Source organism: Callorhinus ursinus, unplaced genomic scaffold (genome assembly GCF_003265705.2).
Source record: "Callorhinus ursinus isolate GAN/ISIS: 27379988/994484 unplaced genomic scaffold, GSC_fseal_2.0 scaffold6, whole genome shotgun sequence".
NCBI classification, from domain to species: Eukaryota; Metazoa; Chordata; class Mammalia; order Carnivora; family Otariidae; genus Callorhinus; species Callorhinus ursinus.
Genome location: NW_027397068.1, coordinates 71,115,228 through 71,138,154, shown reverse-complemented (window position 1 = coordinate 71,138,154; position 22,927 = coordinate 71,115,228). Strand labels below are relative to the sequence as shown.

The 22,927-nt window shown below is 42.2% G+C and overlaps 1 protein-coding gene across 3 annotated transcripts in view; it reads right to left on the bottom strand.

The window, feature by feature from the left end:
• The window catches only part of SNX9 (sorting nexin 9), a 117,062-nt gene that overhangs the window by 11,286 nt on the left and 82,849 nt on the right, over positions 1–22,927 (bottom strand). For all 3 annotated transcript variants that reach the window (XM_073894153.1, XM_073894152.1, XM_073894154.1), the window contains exons 7-13: positions 21,568–21,652; positions 19,373–19,498; positions 19,135–19,252; positions 10,937–11,067; positions 6,654–6,757; positions 5,141–5,244; positions 1,405–1,482 (exon numbers count right to left, since the gene is read on the bottom strand). In XM_073894153.1, the coding sequence (XP_073750254.1) occupies positions 1,405–1,482; positions 5,141–5,244; positions 6,654–6,757; positions 10,937–11,067; positions 19,135–19,252; positions 19,373–19,498; positions 21,568–21,652 (746 nt within the window). The remainder of the gene's footprint in view (positions 1–1,404; positions 1,483–5,140; positions 5,245–6,653; positions 6,758–10,936; positions 11,068–19,134; positions 19,253–19,372; positions 19,499–21,567; positions 21,653–22,927) is intronic.

Sequence of the window (22,927 nt, the reverse complement as noted above, 5' to 3'; positions counted from 1 at the left end):
ATTCAGAAAGGGCTGAGCCTCAGACCCTAGGCAAGCTGTGGAGGCTGGGGGGGGAGTGGAGGAAAAGGACGCCTTCCACAGCAGAGGGACTTGGCTGGGACGGGAGGCTCTGCTCTGCTGTCACCAGGTGCATGGGGGCTGGTGTGAGGGACCGGAACCTGGGGGAGCCCCAGATGCAGAGCCAGTTCTCCCACAGGGGTTTTGTGCACTAAGGGGTGATGGCGGGAAGTGGGGGCAGGGCCGGAGGACAGAGAGCTCTCGGGGGGAGGCTTAAGGAAGGCGAGATTCAGGTGAGCTCTGACATGGGGCACTGATCGGGGTCCAGCATCTTCAGGACACAAGCTCTCCACCCGTCAAGATACTAGAGAAGCACAAAGATGAGAGTGCTCTTGGGAGTCCTGCCGGAACCTAAGCAATGGGGGTGGCCCTACACTTGGCTCCTCTGTCGACCCCCTGTGGCACCCTGGTCAGGACACTGATCATTCCAGGCCTTACGTTCCTCATCTCGAACATGAGGGGGCCAGATGAACTAATCCTCAGGGCTCCCATCCATTCTAAAGTTGGGATTATAAGACGCAATTCAGCCAGCACAAAAAGAAATATTAATATGTGGGAGCCCCAAATATTCCATTCTGGTGAGAGATTCATTTCTTGTTCCTAAAAATGCTCAGACACTGACCTCCACAGACTATCTTCCCTGAGTACCAGAATAAACACCATGGCCAAAGTACCAATTCTGCCATTTCTTTAAGTGATTGGACACGGGCAAATTTAGTAAGTGCCACTCACCTGACAAATACTTTTACTTGCTACCTGCTCCACAGAGCAAAGTCAGCAAAAGTTAACCAAAATAGAAAGGAATACAGCTAGCTTGTTCTCACAAGTGCTGTCAATGTAAAAGTACAATGAATTCGAGATACCCCAGGTAAGACACACAGTCTGGTAGGTAAGACAGACTATACACAGCTGAAAATAATTCCAGGTCATGCAGAGACTAAGGCAACGTGAATTTGTTACTTAGTCAAAATGTTCCCTCCAAACGGCCTTGACAAATTCCGGACTTTGTAACAGGAAGACCTGACTTCTGGGGTTGGCAGAGAGATGAAAGCAAGGGCAGAGGGTGACTTATCATAGCTGCCTGTTCCAGAGCAACACAAGAGCTGTATCTGAGCGCAAAGACAGGCTAAGAAGCTAGCAAGAAAACAGAGTATAACCACCCTCCACTTTTCGCAAAAGTAATCGAGGTGAGGGTACAGAAGTGCTGAGTGGGGCAGCCTAGCCGGTTGAAGTGTCGGTGACAAGGGTCCCTAGATGCAGAGTTTCTGGGTGCTTGCAAGAGCCTGAGGGGGTGGCTGGTCCGCACAAGATGCTAAGGGCCCGAAGGATAAATAAATACAGCCGTACCTTGATAACCACTGGAACTAAACACTGTTGCTAAACTCTGCAAGGCCTTTCCTATCTTCTGATACTCCTTGGGTAACGCTGAAAGAGAAAGAGGAAGACATTGTTAACTAGTCCTCTGAGCAAACGGGAATGGGATTTGACTATTTCCCGAAAGTGATTACTTCCACCATAAAAGAAATCAGAAGTGACTCAAAAGAGTCTATATTCTTTAATAAAATCACTGGCTTTTTAAAATTAATGATTTTTTTCAAAGAAATTTTTTATTAACTGATTGTTCAGTTTGTGGCGGATGCCCTCATTCCGAACTACCACCCTGGCCCCACATCCTCACTCGCGGCATTAAGTTGAAGCGCCTGGGAGCTCATCTGGAAGAGGGTTTCTGGTTGACCGAGTACTTGCACCGAGTCCTATGTGATCACCAGGACAACCCCTCTACTGGGTGCAGACACACCATCTCCATTCCACGGGTTAGGAAAATAAGGCTCAGCTAAGTAAACTGACTTGCCCAGGGTCACATGGCTAATAAATGGTGGATGTGGTACTTGTGATTCCAAACACCTTGCTTTCCCCATTGTTAGGTATGCATCAATGATTATTTGCAAAACTGAAGGCAACAAGGTGTGGAGAAAAATATGGCAGAAGGACTCACAGGACCAGGGAGGAGGGATCTGAGCTTTCTCAACTGTATGACACGATTAACGAAACGATCTCTGCGGGCCCTTCTAGCTTTCAAAGAACATACAGATTTCAATGCTTTACTATTATTATGGCCTCATAAGAGCTTACAGTTAAAATTAATTATTTTACAATGAAATCACTATTTAAGAGAAGCGTCACTCCCCTTTTTGTTCATGAGTTGACTCCCTGTGACCAAAGGCTGGTGGTGCATTTTGTTTTCTAATGCTGCATTTGTATACTTTACCATTTCAGGCCTAATTAGTGCTGTATTTAGGATATGGCATCATATTTCTGTGCCATGAGAATGGAGCAACTGTTCTCGAGCGCGAACGGATGGCCCGCCGCTGCGAGTGGTTTTGTTGATGTCGGGTATTAGGTGAATGGTAGAGGGTCATTCAGTGAGAAGCAGGACCTATTTTTTCCGCAAAGGGCCAGAGAGTAAATATTTCAGGCTTTGTGGGGCCACAGGTTTCTTGAAAGTTGAAAGTACTTGACTCTGCCACTGTAACAGCAAAGTAGCCACAGATAATATGTACAGAAATGGGCCTGGCCATGTTCCACTTTACAAAAACAGACAGCAGGCCAGATTTGGCCTCCAGGCCACAGTCTGCCAACTCCTGGTAAGGCTTAGATTTCAGGTCTGGATTTAATGGATCTTAATATTGCTATTAACTGTGCTCTGCTATCTTTTTTTTTTTCAAGATTTTATTTATTTATTTTTTAAAGATTTTATTTATTTATTTCAGAGAGAGAGAGAATGAGAGACAGAGAGCACGAGAGGGAAGAGGGTCAGAGGGATCCTCACGACCTGAGCCGAAGGCAGTCGCTTAACCAACTGAGCCACCCAGGCGCCCTATTTATTTATTTGACAGAGAGAGACACAGTGAGAGAGGGAACACAAGCAGGGGGAGTGGGAGAGGGAGAAGCAGGCTTCCCGCGGAGCAGGGAGCCCGATGTGGGGCTCGATCCCAGGACCCTGGGATCATGACCTGAGCCGAAGGCAGATGCTTAATGACTAAGCCACCCAGGCGCCTCTGTGATCTGCTATCTTAATTCAGCCACAAGTCACTCCACATTCAGTTTCTTTTTTTTTTTTTTCCTTAAAGATTTTATTTACTTGAGAGAGAGAAAACACCAGCAGGGGGAGCAGTAGAGGGAGAGGGAGAAGCTGACTCCCCGCCGAGCAGGGAGCCCGATGCGAGGCTCGATCCCAGGACCTTGGGATCGTGACCTGAGCCGAAGACAGATGCCCAACTGACCGAGCCACCCAGGCGCCCCCACATTCAGTTTCTTACTCGTTAAAATTATTTTTTGACTTCAAATTTTATTCTTTTTCCCTTCTTTAGAAGAAAAATATCATTTGTTAATAAATCTTTACAAAACAGGTAACTAAGTTCCTTCCTATGCTGAATATCACGGTTTAAAAGTGGGTATGTATTAGCTTTATTATTCAAAGTAGAAGCCATTTTTAAGAGGAAAACAAAACAAAACCGAGTACAACCAGTATTCTTGCAGGGTGTACAAGTCGAAGGCCAGAAAATTCTTAGATACCAGCCTTATGGCTAGCCTACTAGCCTTCATACGAGGTTAGGTTACTGAGTCAGGGACTCGCAGCTCCACTTTCTGAGTAACTAGAGCTCAGTTTTCTCTCTGGGACTCAGGCGGCTGAGCTGGTGATAAGGACGGGATGGGTGGACAGAAGAGGGAAGTCCTGAGCATCTCTGGCCCTCGAAGACTATGTGAATGGGACGCAGTGGTGACCTGTCCTCCGAGGTGGGAGGGCAGCTGGCTGGTGTGACCCCCACGGCTGACAGTGACAGTTTCCAGCCTGGACTCTGTGATGTGAGGGGCCAGGGAATACAGGACAACATAGGTCAGCAGAATGACAGTCTAGACACAAAGGGAAGGAGGAGTGGGGGTAAGAAGTCCTCGAGGACGTGGAAAGAGCAGGTGGAAGCCATGGCTGGCGGGGGCCCCTGGGCTCACGCTGCCCCTAGTCTGACCCAGCTCATGCTTTCCACAGCCAACTATCCTGGCCTTTCCTAAAAGTTAGGGCTGTAGTGGGCGCCTGGGTGGCTCCGTTGGTTGAGCGTCTGCCTTCGGCTCAGGTCATGATCCCGGGGTTCCAGGATTGAGCCCCGCATCGGGCTCCCTGCTCAGCGGGGAGCCTGCATCTCCCTCTGCCTGCCTCTCTCCCTGCTTGTGATCTCTGTCAAATAAATAAATAAAATCTTAAAAAAAAAAAATTAGGGCTGTAGCAAATATAGATGGTCTCTGACTTAACAATTTGACTTCATGATGGTGCCAGAGCAATATGCATTCACTAGGAACCGTACTTGGAATTCTGAATTTGGTTCTTGTCCCGAGCTTGTGATCTGCGGGAGGACCCCATCCGTGATGCTAGGCAGAGGCAGCCCCACCAGCCAGTGACCACGGGGGTCAGCGACCAGCACACTGACGACCACTCTGCACCTGGACAGCCATTCTGTTCTTCACTTCCAGTACGGCACGAGATGTTCAACACTTTACTATAAAACAGGCTTTGTGTGAAACAATTTTGCCCAAGGGCAGGCTGGCCAGGCTAAGCTGTGACGCTTGGGAGGTTAGGTGTATTGAATGCATTTTCGACTTAGGCTATTTTCCACTTAGGACGGGCTTATCGGGATGCAACCCCATCGTTAAGTTGAGGAAGATTCTGGATACAACATCTTACTTACCAAATGGATAAAGCCTAAAAAGTACAATCATGAGATTAAAAATAACAAGTACTCTCTAAACATACAGAAAAGATTAACTGTCCATAGGTTACAAACCCCAAATAACTAGAAACATTTAAGGGAACACGGTGTTTTATGCAAGTCTTGAACTGGCTTTGCTGGAGTCAATTCTCTGCTGTCTTGAGTATGAGGTTTGCCACCGGGCTGTGGGTATGACATTACTCCGGTTCACTAAAGGCACCTGTGTCCAAGGGCACGGCTCCTCAGTGCGCTGAAGGCCACCGCACCGAGCCTGCGCCACGACGACCAGGGCCCAGCGCTGGCGTGAGGACGGCACTTACGTCCCGTGCACCGTTTCCAGTGCTCCTGTCCTACGGTCAGCAGCTCCTTCACGCCGTCGTCCATGGCTTTGGTGAACTTACCGACGGCATCGCACTTCTGTTCTCTGTGGGGCAAAACACAAGAAGGCATGTCCTTGACTCTGCTACCAAATGGTCAGTGTGACGTGTAGGAGGAGAAAAATCAACACGGTCGGGGGAGACTCCCGCCAAACGTAACCACGGGCACTTGTTTTCTTGCATTGTAACAACTGCTCTTTAACCAGGCTTGATTCGGATATTTAGAGGAGGGGCGCCTGGGTGGCTCAGTCGGTAAAGCAGCTGCCTTCAGCTCAGGTCATGATTCTGGGGTCCTGGGATCAAGCCCCGTGTCAGGCTCCCTGCTCAGCGGGGAGCCTGCTTCTCCTTCTCCCTCTGCCTGTCGCTCATGTTCACTCTCTCTCTCTCTCTCTCAAATAAATAAAATCTTTAAAAAAAAACCAACAGATTTTTAAAGAATGACTTAAAAATCTGCCATTTAAATTTTAACTCCTTCCCTTCCCCTCTCAATTCCCTGTGACTTTTAACTAAAATTATTCTAAAGCATACAAAATCATGATTTCCTGAACATATGATTGAGTGGAATTCTATCAGTGGAGGTACTGAGTGGGTCATCATGCATTCCAGCAAGTACATTAGCGAACCGGATGTAACCTGGACACACAACCAGGTAAGTGATACTGAACCTCTCAGTTCTTTGAGGATGTAAAAAGTACCAACCTGAAAAACTCATCCCAGTATCATGTTAAATAAACAAAAACAAAAACAGATTAGAAGACAGAATGCACAGTGTGAGGTCTTTTCTTTTTAAACAATTTTTCCCTTAGATACGTATGTGCAGAGGATGTTTCAGAAGACTACAGACCTAGGCCAACACATTAACGTTGATTTTTCTCTCTGGGTAGTTGCAAGATTGTGTTTTTCTTTTTTCTTCTCTTCTTACGTTTGGTAACACGTAAGTGATAATTTTCTAAGAAAAAACTTCTTAAAAAAAAAAAAAAAAAAAACCCCAAGATTTCTCGTTAGCCTTTACATAGAAAAGGAACTACTTGATTTTCAACCAAGCCTACATTTAAAAAAATTACATAATTAAAAACAACAAATTGAAAAATAGCACAAAAATGCGGGTTAGAGATCTGCTTCCTTCAAGGCAATGTTCAGAGACTTCTGCTTTGTTGACTATTATGCGGGTGTGTGCTGGCTCTGGGCTACTTTGTTTTATCGTGCTTTATTAGATATGACTAGAGTTTCCTGTGTCAGCTAAGAAACCACGGACTTCACGGTAAAAAGGAAGCCGACTTTGATGCTATGGCTAGAAAGACCACTCTGCACCTGGAGTGTGCAAGCGAAGTTTTCCTGGTCACCTGACTGTGGCCACCGTGCGTTCACGACTGCACCCTGCACTCCAGCTGCGGCCTGCATGCCCGGGAGGGGGGACACGGGCTGGGAAGAAGGCAAGTGTGACAACAGCTCTCACATTTCTAGTAAGTCCAAGTCAGGCGCCTCTGGTTCCATGGTGGAAAATATCATGACTCCCACCAGCTCATCTTTCTCAGCCTTCCTCTTCCCACTTTTCCACTCCTGCAAATAAGAACATGATTATGTCACAGTGGAGAGCGGAGTCAAACTGGTCTTTCAAACTCCCTAATGCAATTGGCTCACTGACTGACTAGCTCTATTTACGGCAGCAGCTCCCACACCATTGCCCTCTGCACTGTAGGGTGTCTGCACGTCCCAATGTAATCTCGGTACACGAACAGTGCCGATGTGCAGAGTGGTCCCTGGGAGCCCAAGTCCCTTCGCTGGGGAGGAAATTCCATCACTTTCCTTTTCCCGCGCGCGGCGATGTAACACAGTGAACACAGCACCCCTAGGAATCCTGACCAGGTGCCTCAAAGTTTTAGGTTAAATGTTTTCTTAAAAAGATGAAAGCTTTTCTAAAATGCAAGATAGGAGCCAATAATATGAGCTATTAAAAAGAGAACGTATTTTTCAAAATCTACCTATACAGATCCATACATACATAGAAAAATGCCCCAACAACAGTGTGCAGCAACCAATTCTCACAACGCGATACGTGTGTGAACTACCCCAAGGCCGAGAGAAAAAAGCTAGCACTCCAGAAGCCCCCTCCTGCCCCTTTCCAATCACCTCTCCTCCCCTCCTGCACCGAGGTGACCAGGATCCGCTCTTTAATGTTGCCCAGCTCCTCACATTCAAGTCTCACCGTCTAAGCACACGCCCCTCATCTGGGTCTGCTAGTTTTTCTGAACAAAGGCCACTCTCCGTGTATTCTCTTGTGTCTGGCTTCTTGTGCTCAGGCTGTGCTCGGGAGCTATGGCCACAGTGCCATCAGGCTGCCGTCCGTGGATTCCACTGTGGCACAATGTTCCACTGTGTGCATACCCCCCAGTTTATTCATTCATCCTGCTACGGGGACCCCCCCAGGCCCCGCCAGGTGACGAGTACAGCTGCTATGTACACGCCTGGTGCAGGCGTGCATGCTTTTGCCAGGTGTGCACTTGGGTGGAAAACGTTCAGCTGTAGTAGGTAATGCCAGACGGTTTTCCAAACTGGTCTTACCCATTTCCACACCCACCAGCAGTGCGTGAAAGCTCCTCAGCCCACCAAGAGCTTGGTTTGGTTAGTCTTTCTAATGTTAGCCATGCCAGCAGGTGCGTAGTGGTATTCACTGTAGTTTTAATTTGCATTTGCTTGATGACTAATGAGGTAATGAGGTTAAGTAGTTTGCTACATATCTGTTGATGACTGAGACACTTTGTTTTGTGAGGCACCTTACCAAATCTCTTTTTCTACTGGGTTATCTTTCTTATGGATTTGTATGGGTTTTCATATATTCCAAAATGTAGCCCTTTGTTGGTTATGTATGTTCACATCTTTAGCTTGCTTTTCACCTTTAAAAAAGGCTTCTTTGATACACAGCAGTTCTTAATTTTAATGTAATCTAATTTATCACCCTCTTCCTGTGTGACTAGTTATTTTTATGTCATATTTCAGAAATCCTTCCCTACTTTTGGGGTATGAAGATATTCCCCTATGTAACCTTCTCGAAGCTTTATTATGCTGCCTTTCACATTAGACCTTCAAACCACCTAGAACTGATTTAAAAAAAAAAAACAAACTTTATACAACAGAAACGTTCAAACACATATAAAAGTACAGAGAAAAGTCTAACCCCCGCCCAGACTCAGCTGCAACCATGTATCAACATTTTGCCAGTCCTGGTTTTTCTATTCTCTTCCATTTTACCTTTTATTTTCTTCTTGCTGATTTTACTCGAAGTCCCAGACATAATATCATTTCACCTATAAACACCTTTAATAGATAGGGCCACGATTCCGGTGTCACCCCTAACAAAATCAACAGCAGACTGTCGCGAGGTGGTGACCAAATCTCCTTTTTCTTCAATGACGCCATCCAGTTGATCCGGCACCACTGACTGGGAAGACTGTCCTCTCCCCAATGTACTTGGCACTATCTTTGCCATGAGTCAAGCGTCCAACTCTATTCTGTTCCATGGTCTATCCTTATGCCAATACCATGCTTTTAAAATTATTTTAGCTTTGTAATGAGTCTTAATATCCAATAAAGCCCTCCTCCCACATCATTCTTTTTTAAGAGTACTTTGGCTATTCTTAGTACTTTGATTTTCCACCTGTATAGCATCTCTTCTGCTCGTCAATCCATGAAACAGTACTGGAACACTTAGCCAGGTTTTATTTCTCTCAAAAATGTTTCATAGTTTTTTATGTAGAGTTTTTCTGTACATTTTCTTATACTATTCCTAGATATATTTTTATGCTATTGTGATAGTTTTTTTTAGACTTTCATTTTGTTTTCATTTATTGGGGGTATGTAAATACGTAATGTCATATATCCAGCTATCGTACTAACCACTTATTTCTAGTAACAGAAAAATTACTATGTCCATCCATCTACACAAGCTACTTCTGGCCAAAGAATCACAGTTTTTAGTGATTATCTAGTCTTACACAGTCATTTAGCAAGTGAGGAAACTGTGACCCAGAGATTTAATGCCGTGGCCAAGATCACAGTATGAGCTAGAAGCAGAGCCCTGACTCCAAGTTCTTTCTTCTTCCTATTGTATCAAATCCACCCACACCCCAGTGTCTAGATGTATTATTATTTTTAATACTAATATTCTATATAAGACACAACCTTTAGAAGTGCTTTCTAAATCAAATCTTTGGAAAATCAGGACTTTTGTTAAAGGCAACAAACCTGGGAGGGGATTCCATGTAGCTTTTGTGTCTACAAAGTAACAAAGTAACTCACTCAAAGAACCTAGTTTCACCACTATATGGTTACAGGGCATACTATGGCTGAACATTACATCTCACCAGAGAAATCCATTTTCCAGGGCACCGTGCAAGGCTAGAGCTAAGATCTAGACAAAAAACGCTGAAGTGCCTCCCTGTTTCCTCGCTCCTGGCCTGGTTACACGCAACCCACTCAAATGAGCCTGCCAATTCTAAAAATAAGCAGCAACTGAGAATAAGGCCCAAATATTTTATACTACATTAAGTGTATGCCTATGTCTGTAAGCATACACAGAGCCAGATTATTTATACTTACAATAAATGTGTTCACATTAACAAGGGAAAAGTACTACAAAGCAGTTTAGCAAGTCAATCTCTGAAAGTTCCAACAAAGTATATAATATTCTAGTATTTGATTACTAGTATTTGAATATTACATGAAAATAATCTCATGACTTTTTTTCTAGGATTGTAACTTATTTTGTATCTGCTGTTGGCATCTGAGCTAACTTATGCTTTTATTCTTTGCATTGTTTTCTAAGATATGTAATACTTGTTATGAGAGAAATATGGAGAAAACATCTCTACAGGATAAAAAGATACACTATAGAGCAAAAGCTTATTGAGAGAGAGAGAAAACTATTTCCAAAGCAGACAATAATGAGATGTCAAAGAGCCAGTGTTTTCTTGATTCTCAACAAAGAACACGCGGCCATTGGCAGAACGACTATCCACGTGGACAAAGAGCAGCATTATTTACTCTGGACATGCAACTATAGCTCTGGAAAGAAATGACTCGGTTTTGAGAAGGATGGCCCACTTCTGAATCTACTTTTCTCTTCATGACGTTACCAAACTGCAAGGTCAAAATAGGATCTTTTTTTTTTTTTTTTAACGTTATGTTAATCACCACCTGGGTGGCTCAGTTATTAAGTGTCTGCCTTCGGCTCAGGTCATGATCCCAGGGCCCTGGGATCGAGCCCCACATCGGGCTCCCTGCTCAGCGGGAAGCCTGCTTCTCCCTCTCCCACTGCCCCTGCTTGTGTTCCTTCTCTCGCTTTGTCTCTCTCTGCCAAATAAATAAAATCTTTAAAAAAAAAAAAAAGGATCTTAAGAAATCATTCACTCTATTTCCCTCACTTCATATGGATAATATCCTGCATCGTTTGGGTATTTTTAAAAGCATCTAGGGAAAAAAATTCCTCACCCTATCACATCATTCACTTCCTGCCCACTCTGAGCCAATCCATTCCCAATTCGTGGAAAACCATTCTGGCAAGCATTCTTCCACACAGCATGACTAATTTCCTACAGTGAGGACCTAGGTTTCTGTCCCCTCATTGTCTTTGGAGGAAATGAGAAATAGCTAACCGACATAATTTTAACTTTCGGACATAAAACTGATGTGAACGTGACAATTCTCAATATGACCTAAGACTGTCATAATAACAGGTCCTACCTTTTCATCTCGGAAATTTAGAAATTGCTGGAAAAGCTCACTTTCTGAGATTACTGGGTGACGACACATCCTGGTCATCCACGCCTGGAGCCTCTCCATGCGCATTTTGATAAATTCTTCTTCGAAGCGACCTGCAAGGGGCACAGCAAGAGTGATGCAGAGTGCAGTGTAAAGCGAATTCCCATCACCACAAAGGAAAAGCCATTTGTATCTACTGGATACTTGGTAGAACGCTATTTAGTAAAAGGTAAAGACCATGGTAATTTTTCACTATCCTAAAAACTAGCTGGAACACAGCCAATGCTCAGAGAGGCGCAGGAAAGATACAACAGACGTTTTAGTTTATAAGAATGAGATTCTGATTTAACAAATTAACAAGCTTTTTAACCGTGACAAGAAAAAGCACAGCCACAAAGTGTGATTTTCTTCAAGGATCCCTAAGTACTCAACAAATTCAAAAGCAAATCTCATCTTGGTATGAAAAACTTTGTCTAATAAACTAAGACTATGCCCGTTCTGTGTGACCATATGAAGCCTTATAGGGTCAAGAAAGGGGGCAAGAAAATGGAATTTAATAAGTAATTCTTACAAAGGGCATAAAATTTCTGTATTTATAAAAATGTGTCCTAATGCAATATAATCTCAGATACACAAACTTAAATTTAGTATTTATGAAAAGTAACTCAGAATGACTGAGCTCTTTATTTCGTTTGGTTTTTTAAATTACTTAAGCCCAAAATAGAAAAAGCCATTTTCCATTAATGCAGTAGTAAAAGCTACCATCTCAGAGCTTATGACCATTCTAAAAGATAGCTTAATGCGTGATATTTCTATTTTAAGAGCAGAAAATCAGCTTAACAAGCCTGATATACCAGTTATCAAGTGAACACTGGACATTTTTATAAGCCTCCCAAACAAAACCACTATTAGTTAAGAGGCTTCTGGAGATGAAAAGTTCCCGCTACAGTCGAGTGAGGCCATCAGCTATTCCCATCCCCCCAACACAATTATAAAGCTGGACAGAACCCACCAAAAATAAGTGTTTTGGAAATCAACCAAAGGCAAACAGCCATCTGAGAAGTGTTTATATTTGCAAAACGGCTGAACTTCATGTAAGAAGCGTGGAAATCTGTGGCATGGAAGTGTCTGACATGGGGCTGCTCCTGTCTCCCCTGCTGCCCCTCGGCCTCCCCACCCTCTCCTCGGTGGACACGGAAGGTCTGCCCATATAGGACAGGCTGTGAAGACCGGCCACTGCAGGTCCCCTGGTGCGGTAAGAGGCTGGCCTGACCTGGAGCGGGGGGACATGCCTGGGCTCGGTGGTGGTGGCAGGGACAATCCAGAGGCTGGTGAACAGAAAGGGCCAATGGCTCCACTAGCCAAGGTTGCATGGTTGGGCCAAGCATATTCCAGGCTGAGGCTGTGCGCAGAAACAGTGGAGTCCAGATGGGATCCAAGCCAGCCACACACCCCTGGCCAACTCTGCGGCTGCACACTCTTGTAAAGGAGACACAAAAAGGTCCACAAAAAAGTAAAAGCCAGGACAGTCAACTTGAAAATTATCTGAGCTTTGAACGCAGTCTCTAACCCACACAAAGATCCATCAGCAGAGGACAGAAGCCTTAGTGGCTTGAGGCAGGCTTACCACAAATCTACACAGACACAACGGTGAACCCCAGGAAGCCAAACTTAAAAGAAAAAACACACAAAAATAATTGAACTTCAGGGGAGAGAGATTTCAGAGCCTAAGCAAGCTACTTACTAAACAAATAAGGTAGAAACAACAACCTTCAGAGAGGAAAAATCAGAATCGAGAATTGCTAAAATATATTCTTTAAACTGTTCAGTTTTCAACAAAAAATTAAGAGAGTGCAAAGATATAGCAAGGTATGACCCATACCAACAAAAAAGTAGTCAACAGGAACTGTCCCTTAATGCCTCTGGATGTTGAATTTTGCACACAAAGCAGCTTCTAGAAATACATTCAAAGAACTAAAGGAAGTCATGTTTAAAAATGTAAAGAGAAATATGACATGGAATAAAAACAAAGATTCTCAAGAAAAAGAACTTATAAAAAATTAAAAGTTTGGAGTTGAAAATACAATTTAAATTAAAAATTCACTATAGGGGCTCAAATGCAGATTCAAGATGGCAGAAGAAAGAATCTGGGAATCTGCAGATTAATAGAAGTTATCTAATCTGAAGAACAGAGAGGGAAAAAAAATGAAAGCACAATGAACAGGGCCTCAGAAAACATACAGCACACCAAGATACTGGTAATGGGAATCCCCAAAGGAGAAGAGAGAAGAAGAAAATTTATCTGAAGTAGTAACAGGGGAAAGTTTCCCAAATTTGATGGAAAACTTTAACCTGTACTTTTAAGAAGCTCAACAAACCTGGCTAGGATAAATATAAATATGAAGATAACCACACCAAGACACAGCAGAAGCAAACTGCTGAAACACAGAAACACAATCTTGGCAGCAGCAAGTGAAAAATGCCTCACAATGTATGGTGGGGTGTTTGTGTGTGTGTGTGTGTGTGTGTGTGTGTGTGTGTGTGTGTGTGTGTGTGTGTGTTTTCAACGGAACAGACGGATTTGTCATCTGACACAATGGAGGTCAGAAGCAATGGAAAGACAAATTCGTCATGCTGAAAGGAAAACTGTCAGCCATGGATTCTACAACCAGTATACCTGTCCTTCAGAAATAAGGGCAAAACAAAGACATTCCCAGATAAACAAAGATGAGAGAATTAACTGACAGCAGACCTGTATTAAAGAAATATTAGAGTAAGTCCTTCAGGCTAAAAAAATACTGCCTCAGGCTAAAAAGGAAATTACCCAAATTCACAGAGAGAAACGAAGAGCACCAGAAATATGTGGATTAACATAAAAGATGCATTTTTTCTAATTTCTTCTCTTAATTTCTTTTAAAGAGATAAGATTGTAGAAAGCAGTAATTATCACATTGTATCGTTCAATTTATAACAGCTATAGATATAAACTATATGATGACAGGAGCATAAAAAGGGAGAGGGAAACAGAGCTGTACTGGAGAAAAGTTCCTCTGAATTTTACTATAATTGAGTATTAATATGAAGTGCACTGTAACATTATAGAAAGATGCATATTGTATCCACTGAGGCAACAACTAAGAAAATAATTTTTAAAATTTAGTGGAAAAATGAGAGGAATTAAAACGCACATCAGAAAATATTTAACACGAAAGAAAGGCAGTAAAGGAGGAATAGAGGAACAAACAAGACACATAGACAATATCAAAACGGCAAATGCAAATCTAACTGGGTCAATAATTAGTAAATATGAATGGTCCAAAAACTCTAATCAAAATGTAGAGGTTTCCCGACCTGATAAAAAAGCAAGCTCCAACAATGCTGTCAACAAGAGATACAGATTCAAAGACACTAACAGCCTGAAAGTAAAAGATATGCCTTGTGCACAGTAACCCGAAGAGAACTGGAGTGACTATTATTAGTATCCGACAAAACAGATTTTAACACAGGAAATTTCACTAGAGACAAGAGGACACATTTTGTAATTATAAAAGAGTCACTACAGCAGGAAGATATAACAATTACAAACTGTATGTATACCAAAGTCCCAGCATGATTATTTCTAGATATCCACAAATTAACTCAAATTTATATGGAAAGGCAAATGAAAAATAGTCCAAAACTATTTTGAAAAAGAACCAAGTTGGAGGATTTATACTACCCGATTTAAAGATTTACTAATTAAGACAGTGTGGTATTGGCATAAGGATGGACACATAAATCAACAGAACACAGTCCAGAAATAAAATCACACAAATATGTTCAATTGATTTTTGACAAAATGCAAGGGAAATTCAACAGAGAAAGAATACTCTTTTCAACAGATAACATTAGAACTACTGGATACCCAGATGCATAACATAAACCTCTGCCTTATCATACCTCACATCTTACACAAACACTAACTCAAAATGCACCTAGAACTACAAAACTTTCTGGAGAAAATACTACCGGGAACTTGGGCTAGGGCAAAGAGGTTTATGTCACGGTATCTGAAGCATAATCCATAAAAGAAACAACTGGTACTTTGAACTTCATTAAAATTAAAAGCTTTTGTTATGCAAAGGACACTTTTGAGAGAAAGACAAGCCATGCCTGGGACAAATTATTTGCAAATCACATTATTTGACAGAGGACTTGTTTCCAGAATATAAAGATTTCTCAAAATTCTATAATGAGAAAACCACCTAATGAGAAATGGGCAAAAGATTTGAACAGACACTTCACCAAAGAAAATATATGGAAGGGAAATGAGCACATGAAAAGATGTTCAATACCACCAGTTACAAGGGAAAGGCAAATTAAATCCACGATGAGGTACTACTACATATCTAATAGATTTGTTAGAACAGAGAAAAACTGACACTATCAAAAAGTGCAAGTAAGGATGTGGAGCCCCCAAAACTCTCATCCACTGCTGGTGGGGATTCCAAGATGGAATAGCCACTCTGGAAAATAGTTAGGCAATTTCTTAAACATGACACTTATACTTGCCAAACGACCCTGTCATTCTACCTTTAGGTATTCACCCCAGAGAAATGATAACTTACTTTCATACAAAAACTTGTACGTAGATGTTTCTAGCAACTTTATTTATAAATGCCCCAAACTGGAAACCCAATGTCTTCCAATGAGTGAACCGATAAACAAACTGATACACACAAGATGCATGAATCTCAAATGCATAATGCCAAGTGAATGAAGCCACAATCAGAAGACTACACACTGTACGCTTCCATTTTTTTTCTGGAACCAGCTCCTGGTTTCATCGATCTGTTCTATTGCTTTTTTTAGTTTCTATTTCATTTATTTCTGCTCTGTCCTACTTCCTTTTTTCTACTGGTTTTGGGCTTTGTTTGTTCTTTTTCTAGCTCTTTAGGTGTAGGGTTAGGTTGTTTGAGATTTTTCTTGCTTCTTGAGGTAGGTCTATATGCTTCCATTTATAATGATATTCTGGAAAAGGCAAAATTGTAGAGACAAAGAACACATCAGTGCTGTCATGGGTTAGAACTAGGGGGAGGGGCAGAACATAAAGGGGCAGCTCAAGGGAATTTGGGGGAGTGATGGTTGAATATAGTGGTGGGTGTAAGACTGTAGTGGTAGTTGTCAAAACTCTTAAAACTATACACCAAAAGGAGTGCGTTTTACTGTATAGAAGTTTACAAATAAATTTTAAAAAATGCAGCCTGGCCTTTCCTTTAGAAATTACAAGTACAAATAAGCACAAATTTCTTTTAAAGAGAAGAGCACTACAGAGCCACACAGCAAAAACTCATTACCTAAAAGATGTCACTTGAACAGCTTGCTGGGTCTAGACATTTCCTGTATTTTAAAACACTTCAATTTTTGCACTTCCTAGGAGTAGAGATTAAGCGCTACAGAAGCTTAAACTACGAAGAAACAAAGTCTCACCCCTTGGAGAGAAGATGACCCACCTCCTGGGCAGAAAAGACCCAGTAAGTCAACACGAACCTGGGTTATACTGAATTCTCCATTAGGAGAAAGTGGAGAGTTTATAACGTACTCATTGACTGAAATTAATTAACTAATTAATTAACGATTCTTATTCCTCCTGAAAAAATTTTTGACATTGCTGGTTTATTCCCAAACTCTGACTTCAGATTGTTATTTTTGTGCTCATTAGGATTTTCCTACCAGATTCCAGGGAACTAGAAAGAAGGTCGGGGGCGGGGGATTTCCGATTCCCCATTTTCAACAAACCTTAGGTTTTCACCAAGTATGTGAGTATACCAGTTTGCACCCAGGAATAAAACCAGATTCATTCAATATTATTTCACAAAAAACAAAATCTATCAACAAAAAATGTTAGCTGTAAGTTTCTCATGGCGTGATTATCAAGTCCACAGAAATATCATGACATCATCTACTTGGCATTCCTTTCTCTTTTCTCCAGGATGTAAGTGAGAGGCGAGTTTATATAATAATGATCTTGTGGGGACCACAGGCAGGAGGCAAACGAGAGAAGGGAGAAATAAAAGTGGCTTCTGTGCTTTTCGGTTTCCTCGGCACATATCCCAGTCAGTGAATCAAAGCTCAACTTTCTTCAGACTGAGCGGCTGTTGCTTTCTTGCTTTTCTATGACACCCCCTTGGCTTCGGGCCTGCACTTTAAAAAAAAACCAAACCTTCGTATGGGGGGAGAACTGTGACTCTACGATGCTTTAAAATAGCACTGAGTTATCTTGATCCAGGATAAACAATGTATTAAGGCCTAAAAGAGACGAGAAATCCCTACAACCCTCAAGTAGCTCCTTAGTCTGTTTATTTAGACACGATGAAGCACCTACTGTGCTAACCAAGCTGACAGAGGAGAACATAAAACTCAAGAAACAGACTGAAATTTGAAAACAAGGAGAAAGGCAGAACTGAAGTTTCCATGGAAATCCATTTAAATTTATTTGTAAAAGGAAAGCTGTGATGTCAAACAATAAGGAGGGACAGTGAGTCTCTGAACGGGGGACACGGTGAGCCCTCGGGGTGGAAGGAAGCTGCGATCAGTCTCCACCAACCTGGCCTCCCGGCCGCGGCCTCCACTCAGCCACCCTGGCTCCACGAGGGACGTGCAGGAGCCACCCCAGGTGACAGCCAGGCTGTCTTAGCCACTGGGCAATGCAGCCCCCACTCCCTACTCAGCTACACACAGTTTGAAATTTTTGAAGTTTTCCAGAAAAAAAAGAAAATAGGCCACAATCAAAAAAACTTCTGTAAAAACAAAACTTTCCATCTCCTCAAAAAATTTCACAGAAACCTAAACATACAGCAAAGTAAAGCACAAAGTAAAGTTTTAAGGAGAGTGACTTTCTTATCCAAAATAACTCGTTCTTGCTCAGGACTAGCTGAGGCACATTGCGTTACGTTCACAGAGCAAGCTCTGGAATCAGATTCGAAGTCCTGCTTCAGCAGCGTGGAGCAGAGCCTGCCGAACGGCTCTGACGTGAGGACGCGCACAAGCAGCGTGCGGTGGACACCTGGCAGGCAGGGACACCCGTCTCCATGACACTGGAAGTGTGTAGAGCCGGCTCCGCCAACTGGCTGCCACACTCTCCGTCCCTCCCCGACTACCCACCTCAGCTCCTGCTGAATGAGGACGCAGCCCTCTCCGTCTTCCCCGACCCCCAGGAAAGAAGCCTTCCCTCCCCGATTCCACGCATCCTCCCACCGGGCTCGGGTCAGCCCTTCGAGGTCGCTCTCCTTCGAGGCCTCTCCAGCGACCTTTTAGGCCTTACTCCCATCTTTGATCCTCTCCTTTCTATATTTACTCGTTTCATTTAGCTGCAAATTTTCTAGCCACATACTAAACTCTTTCTAATCTTCGGGAAAGCTTAGCTTCTTTACATATTTATTCCAAGACAAACATACTGAGTTCTGAGTACTGATTATTCCAGGTTCTATATGAGGCTGGAGATTAAAAAAACAAACAAACAAACAGTGACAGTTCTCAAAGCAGAGAGAAACAAACACTCTCTGACTGCGTATTTACAAGGGGCTTTGGTAGCAGTGTGAATTACCGACCAGAGGATCATTTGAGGCGGGGGAGCAGGGCAAACAGGACACATCAAATAATAAGAAACAGGACAGAGTCATAATCAATGATAAATAAAAACATTTAAATATTAATAGTCACCAAAATAATTGAGTGGCAAACTTGGCAACTACTTACGTTAATACCTGGACACTCTGTGGCTTCTATATCTGATGCTTCCATACCTCTAATGAAAGCAACACGGCTGGACTGCACGACATCATTTGGACAGTACATTTTTATTTCCATTTCAGGCTATTTGGATCATTTCTATTTTCTCAGGTGTCATTTTTCGTATTCAAAGAATTCACATATTACCTTTACAGGAAATCGTGTAGCAAGAAGGACACAATGCCTCCGCTAGAACTTAAGATACGTGTATAAGAACTCTGATAGGAAATTTTATGAAACATTCTCGTTAGGTGTACATACTATATACAGTATATACACATGTACAGTATTTTCCAAACTCCTACATCTTGTTCTTCCAGAAGATGGAAAATGTCATTACTGATATACATTAGGATAGATGCTCTATTTGCTGTCTCATTACTTGTCATCTGAGTGTCATACGCACTCACCTGTGACTTGCTTATCTGGGAGAGAAGGGATTGGAATGGCTGATCCAAACTTAACCAGGAGACGTTCATATAACCAGTCAAAGTGCTTATACCTGTGGTTTACAGATCGATTAGTGTTCTACAATACAAGGGAAAGAGAAGAAAACGTTACCAATGCCAACTATGGAAAATGAAGAAAAAAGCAAATTTTAGTTAGGAATGCAAGCATGATTCTGTTTTTGATAACGTCGATACTTACAGTAGGTGTTAACTGATATTCAATGTAGCTTTTCAGACCGTACATTTTGGAGCCTTTCCTGGGATCTGCTACCACACAGTCAAACGTAGAGGTAGGATAAACCCACATTGGGCCATAATCTCCAACCTACACAATGTTTCAGGGAGAGTTAATTTTGTTATATGGAAAAATAGTCAATATATTTGATATAAATCATCAAATGATTCTTTTTAGGACTACAAGTCCTGTGGAGGGTCATTCTTGCTCTTTGAGAAGTTCTATGAATGCTCTCTGTTTCTGATAAGGTTATATATTTAAAGACACACTTGCTAGGACAAACCCTTCTGCTCTCCACGTGGGCATCTCAGGCCATGGAGAAGAGATGTCTGTCTCCCTCTCCTCCAGGGGAGTGTAGGATGGAACACAATTTCCTCTCTCTAGTCCAGCTGTCTTAGTCATATGTGATGAAGGGCTAGTTTTAAAAGATTTCCAATCTATTACAGATTGGTAGTTTTGTGAAATATGAAATTACACATCTGGATGTCTTGACAATGTCAAACTGCCCTCAAACTTTCTCAATGCTTACTTTCACTTTCTGTATACTCAGTCCTAATTCTTTTTAAAGGTGGAAGAAAGAAAAAGTAGGGTGGGGTAAGAAAGTTCAGAGGTTATGAGGTCAGGGAGGTGACCAGGGCTCAAACAATCTTACTAAGGGACTAAAGAGAAGATCCTGACAATAAGCTACTATGACTCCTCAAGGAGCCCAGATCTAGAAAACCCTGAAAGCTATAGAGCAGGAACCTCTGGGGAACCTCCCTCAGAGAGTGGGACCCAGAGAGGCCACTCTGATCAACTAGGGCCCAATATCCAGGGGCTCACATTTTATTAGTGGGCAGGGTTACTGTGCCCTAAGAGCGAAGAACCATGTATCTGCTTTCTCTTGGTTTTCTGAAGACTCGAAGGCATTATCCCTCAGCTTCCCTTTCCATGCAAGGAGCCCGCACAGGTGGCTTGCTTACAGGGTATAGGGGCCCAGGTCTACGTGACACTTACGGGACAACTCCGACGCTGGGGTACTTTAGCTACAACACTATCGTGCTTGTGATAAAGTCCCCTTTGAGGGCTTTTAGTCCTGTAGAGTTTTAAATTTAGTGAAAACAACAATAATACATGTTCAGTGTTTACTAAAAAGTCTGAAGAAAAAATTTAAAAATTAAAATAATCTTTAACCACTCAGAAGATAATTATCCCAAATTTGCTTTGAGGGAAAAAAGAGGAAAGGGGCTCTTGGTCACAGCCCTTTTCTCTGGAGTTTCTAGTATTTCAAGCTTTTCAAAGATGTAGGAACAAGTAATAATAATAATAATAATAATAATAATAATCCAGTCTCATTTTTGCACTTGATCAAGTTTCCCAGGACCTAGAGATTATTAGAATAAGACTAGATGTTTCCTCCTCCTTGTTTGGGCCTATGGTGATTACACTCAAGACTCTCCCCCAACCCCATCTCCATCCTATAGTTACAGGATTAAGTCAAGAAGGTCAAAAGATAGCCAGAGTTCTCTTTTCCAGAATTCATCTGGAAATATAGCACTAGATAATGCTTAGAAAGAAAATCTATAAGCAATCAACATGTGGATGAAAACAGAGAGCCTATGTCATGTTATATAATAATCAAGTTATTCTGAGAGAGAGATTCTTAATGGTGTCACTAACTCCTAGCTTGTATTTGCTTACTCCTTACTGTGACCTGACAGCTGCTTTATTGGAGGAAAGACTAATTATTACCAGCGCAGTGGAAAGGGCATCTTATTTGGATAATACGCATGCACTTTGCCAGGGCAGAAACCTTAATATTTGAATTGGGCTTATTAGCTAAATATACAGAGTTGGTAGGAAGACAGCATGTCTTCAAGACACATTAGAGAAGAAAAATTATTAAAAAAAAAAAAGACTATATACTATAGATGGGGTTGGTTCAATTACTAATAGTCTTAGAGGTAAAAATTAAAAAATATCTAAATATAACAACAGGCATCACTTGATGCTAATCATCTTTAGTACTCTCACAATAGTAATACATACCGTCAGTTATTTGGAGCGTTAAATGTGTTAAAAATACCCTCCAGAAGACTAATAACCCTCTTAGCTTTAAGGTATTTATAAAAAGAGCTTAATTAGAAACAAAGCAAGCAAACAAAAGTGAACAAACTTACAATGATAGGAATTTTCTCTTTGGGTTTTGCTAGTGGCTTGGCCAACAAATACTGTTCCATTCCAGGTTTTGCAAATCCAGGAAATCTAGTCATGAAGATAAAAACCCATCAGTCTTATGTCTTTCCTTATTGAATTCTACAACTCTGCTCTACGTTTCCTTAATACAAGAGTTCTAACCTTGTTCTGCCTTTCAGATGTAGCAGGACTAGGAAAACTGGTAAATGAAACCTAATGTAATCAGATTGTTCAATGGCCAATTAGTCACTTAATTAAGCTTTATCTGGTAAGACAACAGTCTGACTCCAGAAGGTGTGGTATTTATGGGCGCTCTATTTGCTTAACTGGATCGGAAACACTCTACCACCCCACAGAGAGTGAAGGGCAGCCGAGAAAATTGCCCCCGGGGCACGGGAGGAGATGGTACCGAGCACAGTCGCTGGAGTTGAACACATGGGGCAGTGTCCACAGGCCAGCATTTGTATCCAAACTGAAGCTGCCTTTCAACATACTCCCTGCAGGAGGCCACAATTATCCCAGAGAAACCGTCACTGTTCATAAGCGCTTGTGCCATTTTCTTTTGGACTCGTCTTCAGAACTGGTTTACGAGACACAAAAGAAAACCAGTCTCCTCCTTAGTAAAGAGACCCCAAACATTCTAGAATCAGAGAAAAGCTGGAATAAACATACAGCCATCCAAAGCACTACTTCTAAAGAGGACAAGATTAATTTGGGTTTTAGAATTTCTTTTAATAAACAGGAAAAAAAAAGACCCTCAGAAAGCAAAATACCTACAATAGAAAAAGAAATATTATTCCTACAAAAAACCAGCTACACTACTTCTATTTCATTCATACACCGAATTAAAAGCCAATGTGATGGTCTCAGGGGCCTGTCTTTTCCTTCACCGTCACATGACTTACCTTACCCTCTTTTCCCTAGGCAGTCTTTTATTTGTTTCTTATTTTTTAAGATTTTACTTATTTATTTGACAGAGAGAGACACAGCGAGAGAGGGAACACAAGCAGGGGGAGTGGGGGAGGGAGAAGCAGACTTCCCACGGAGCAGGGAGCAGGGAGCCCGATGCGGGGCTCGATCCCAGGACCCCGGGATCATGACCTGAGCCGAAGGCAGACACCCAACGACTGAGCCCCCTAGGCGCCCCCCCCAGGTGGTCTTTAAACACAGCTCATACACGAGAGAACAAAGAGGGGTCTAGGAGCTGGATGGTCTTGGGTTTGAATTCCAACTCCAACAATTAATAGCTATGTGACCTTTAGAGCTCCAGTCTCCTTGTGGGAGGAATGGGACCAATATGACCTGCCTTTTAAGATGATAAGGGAATTAAATGAGAGTTATATA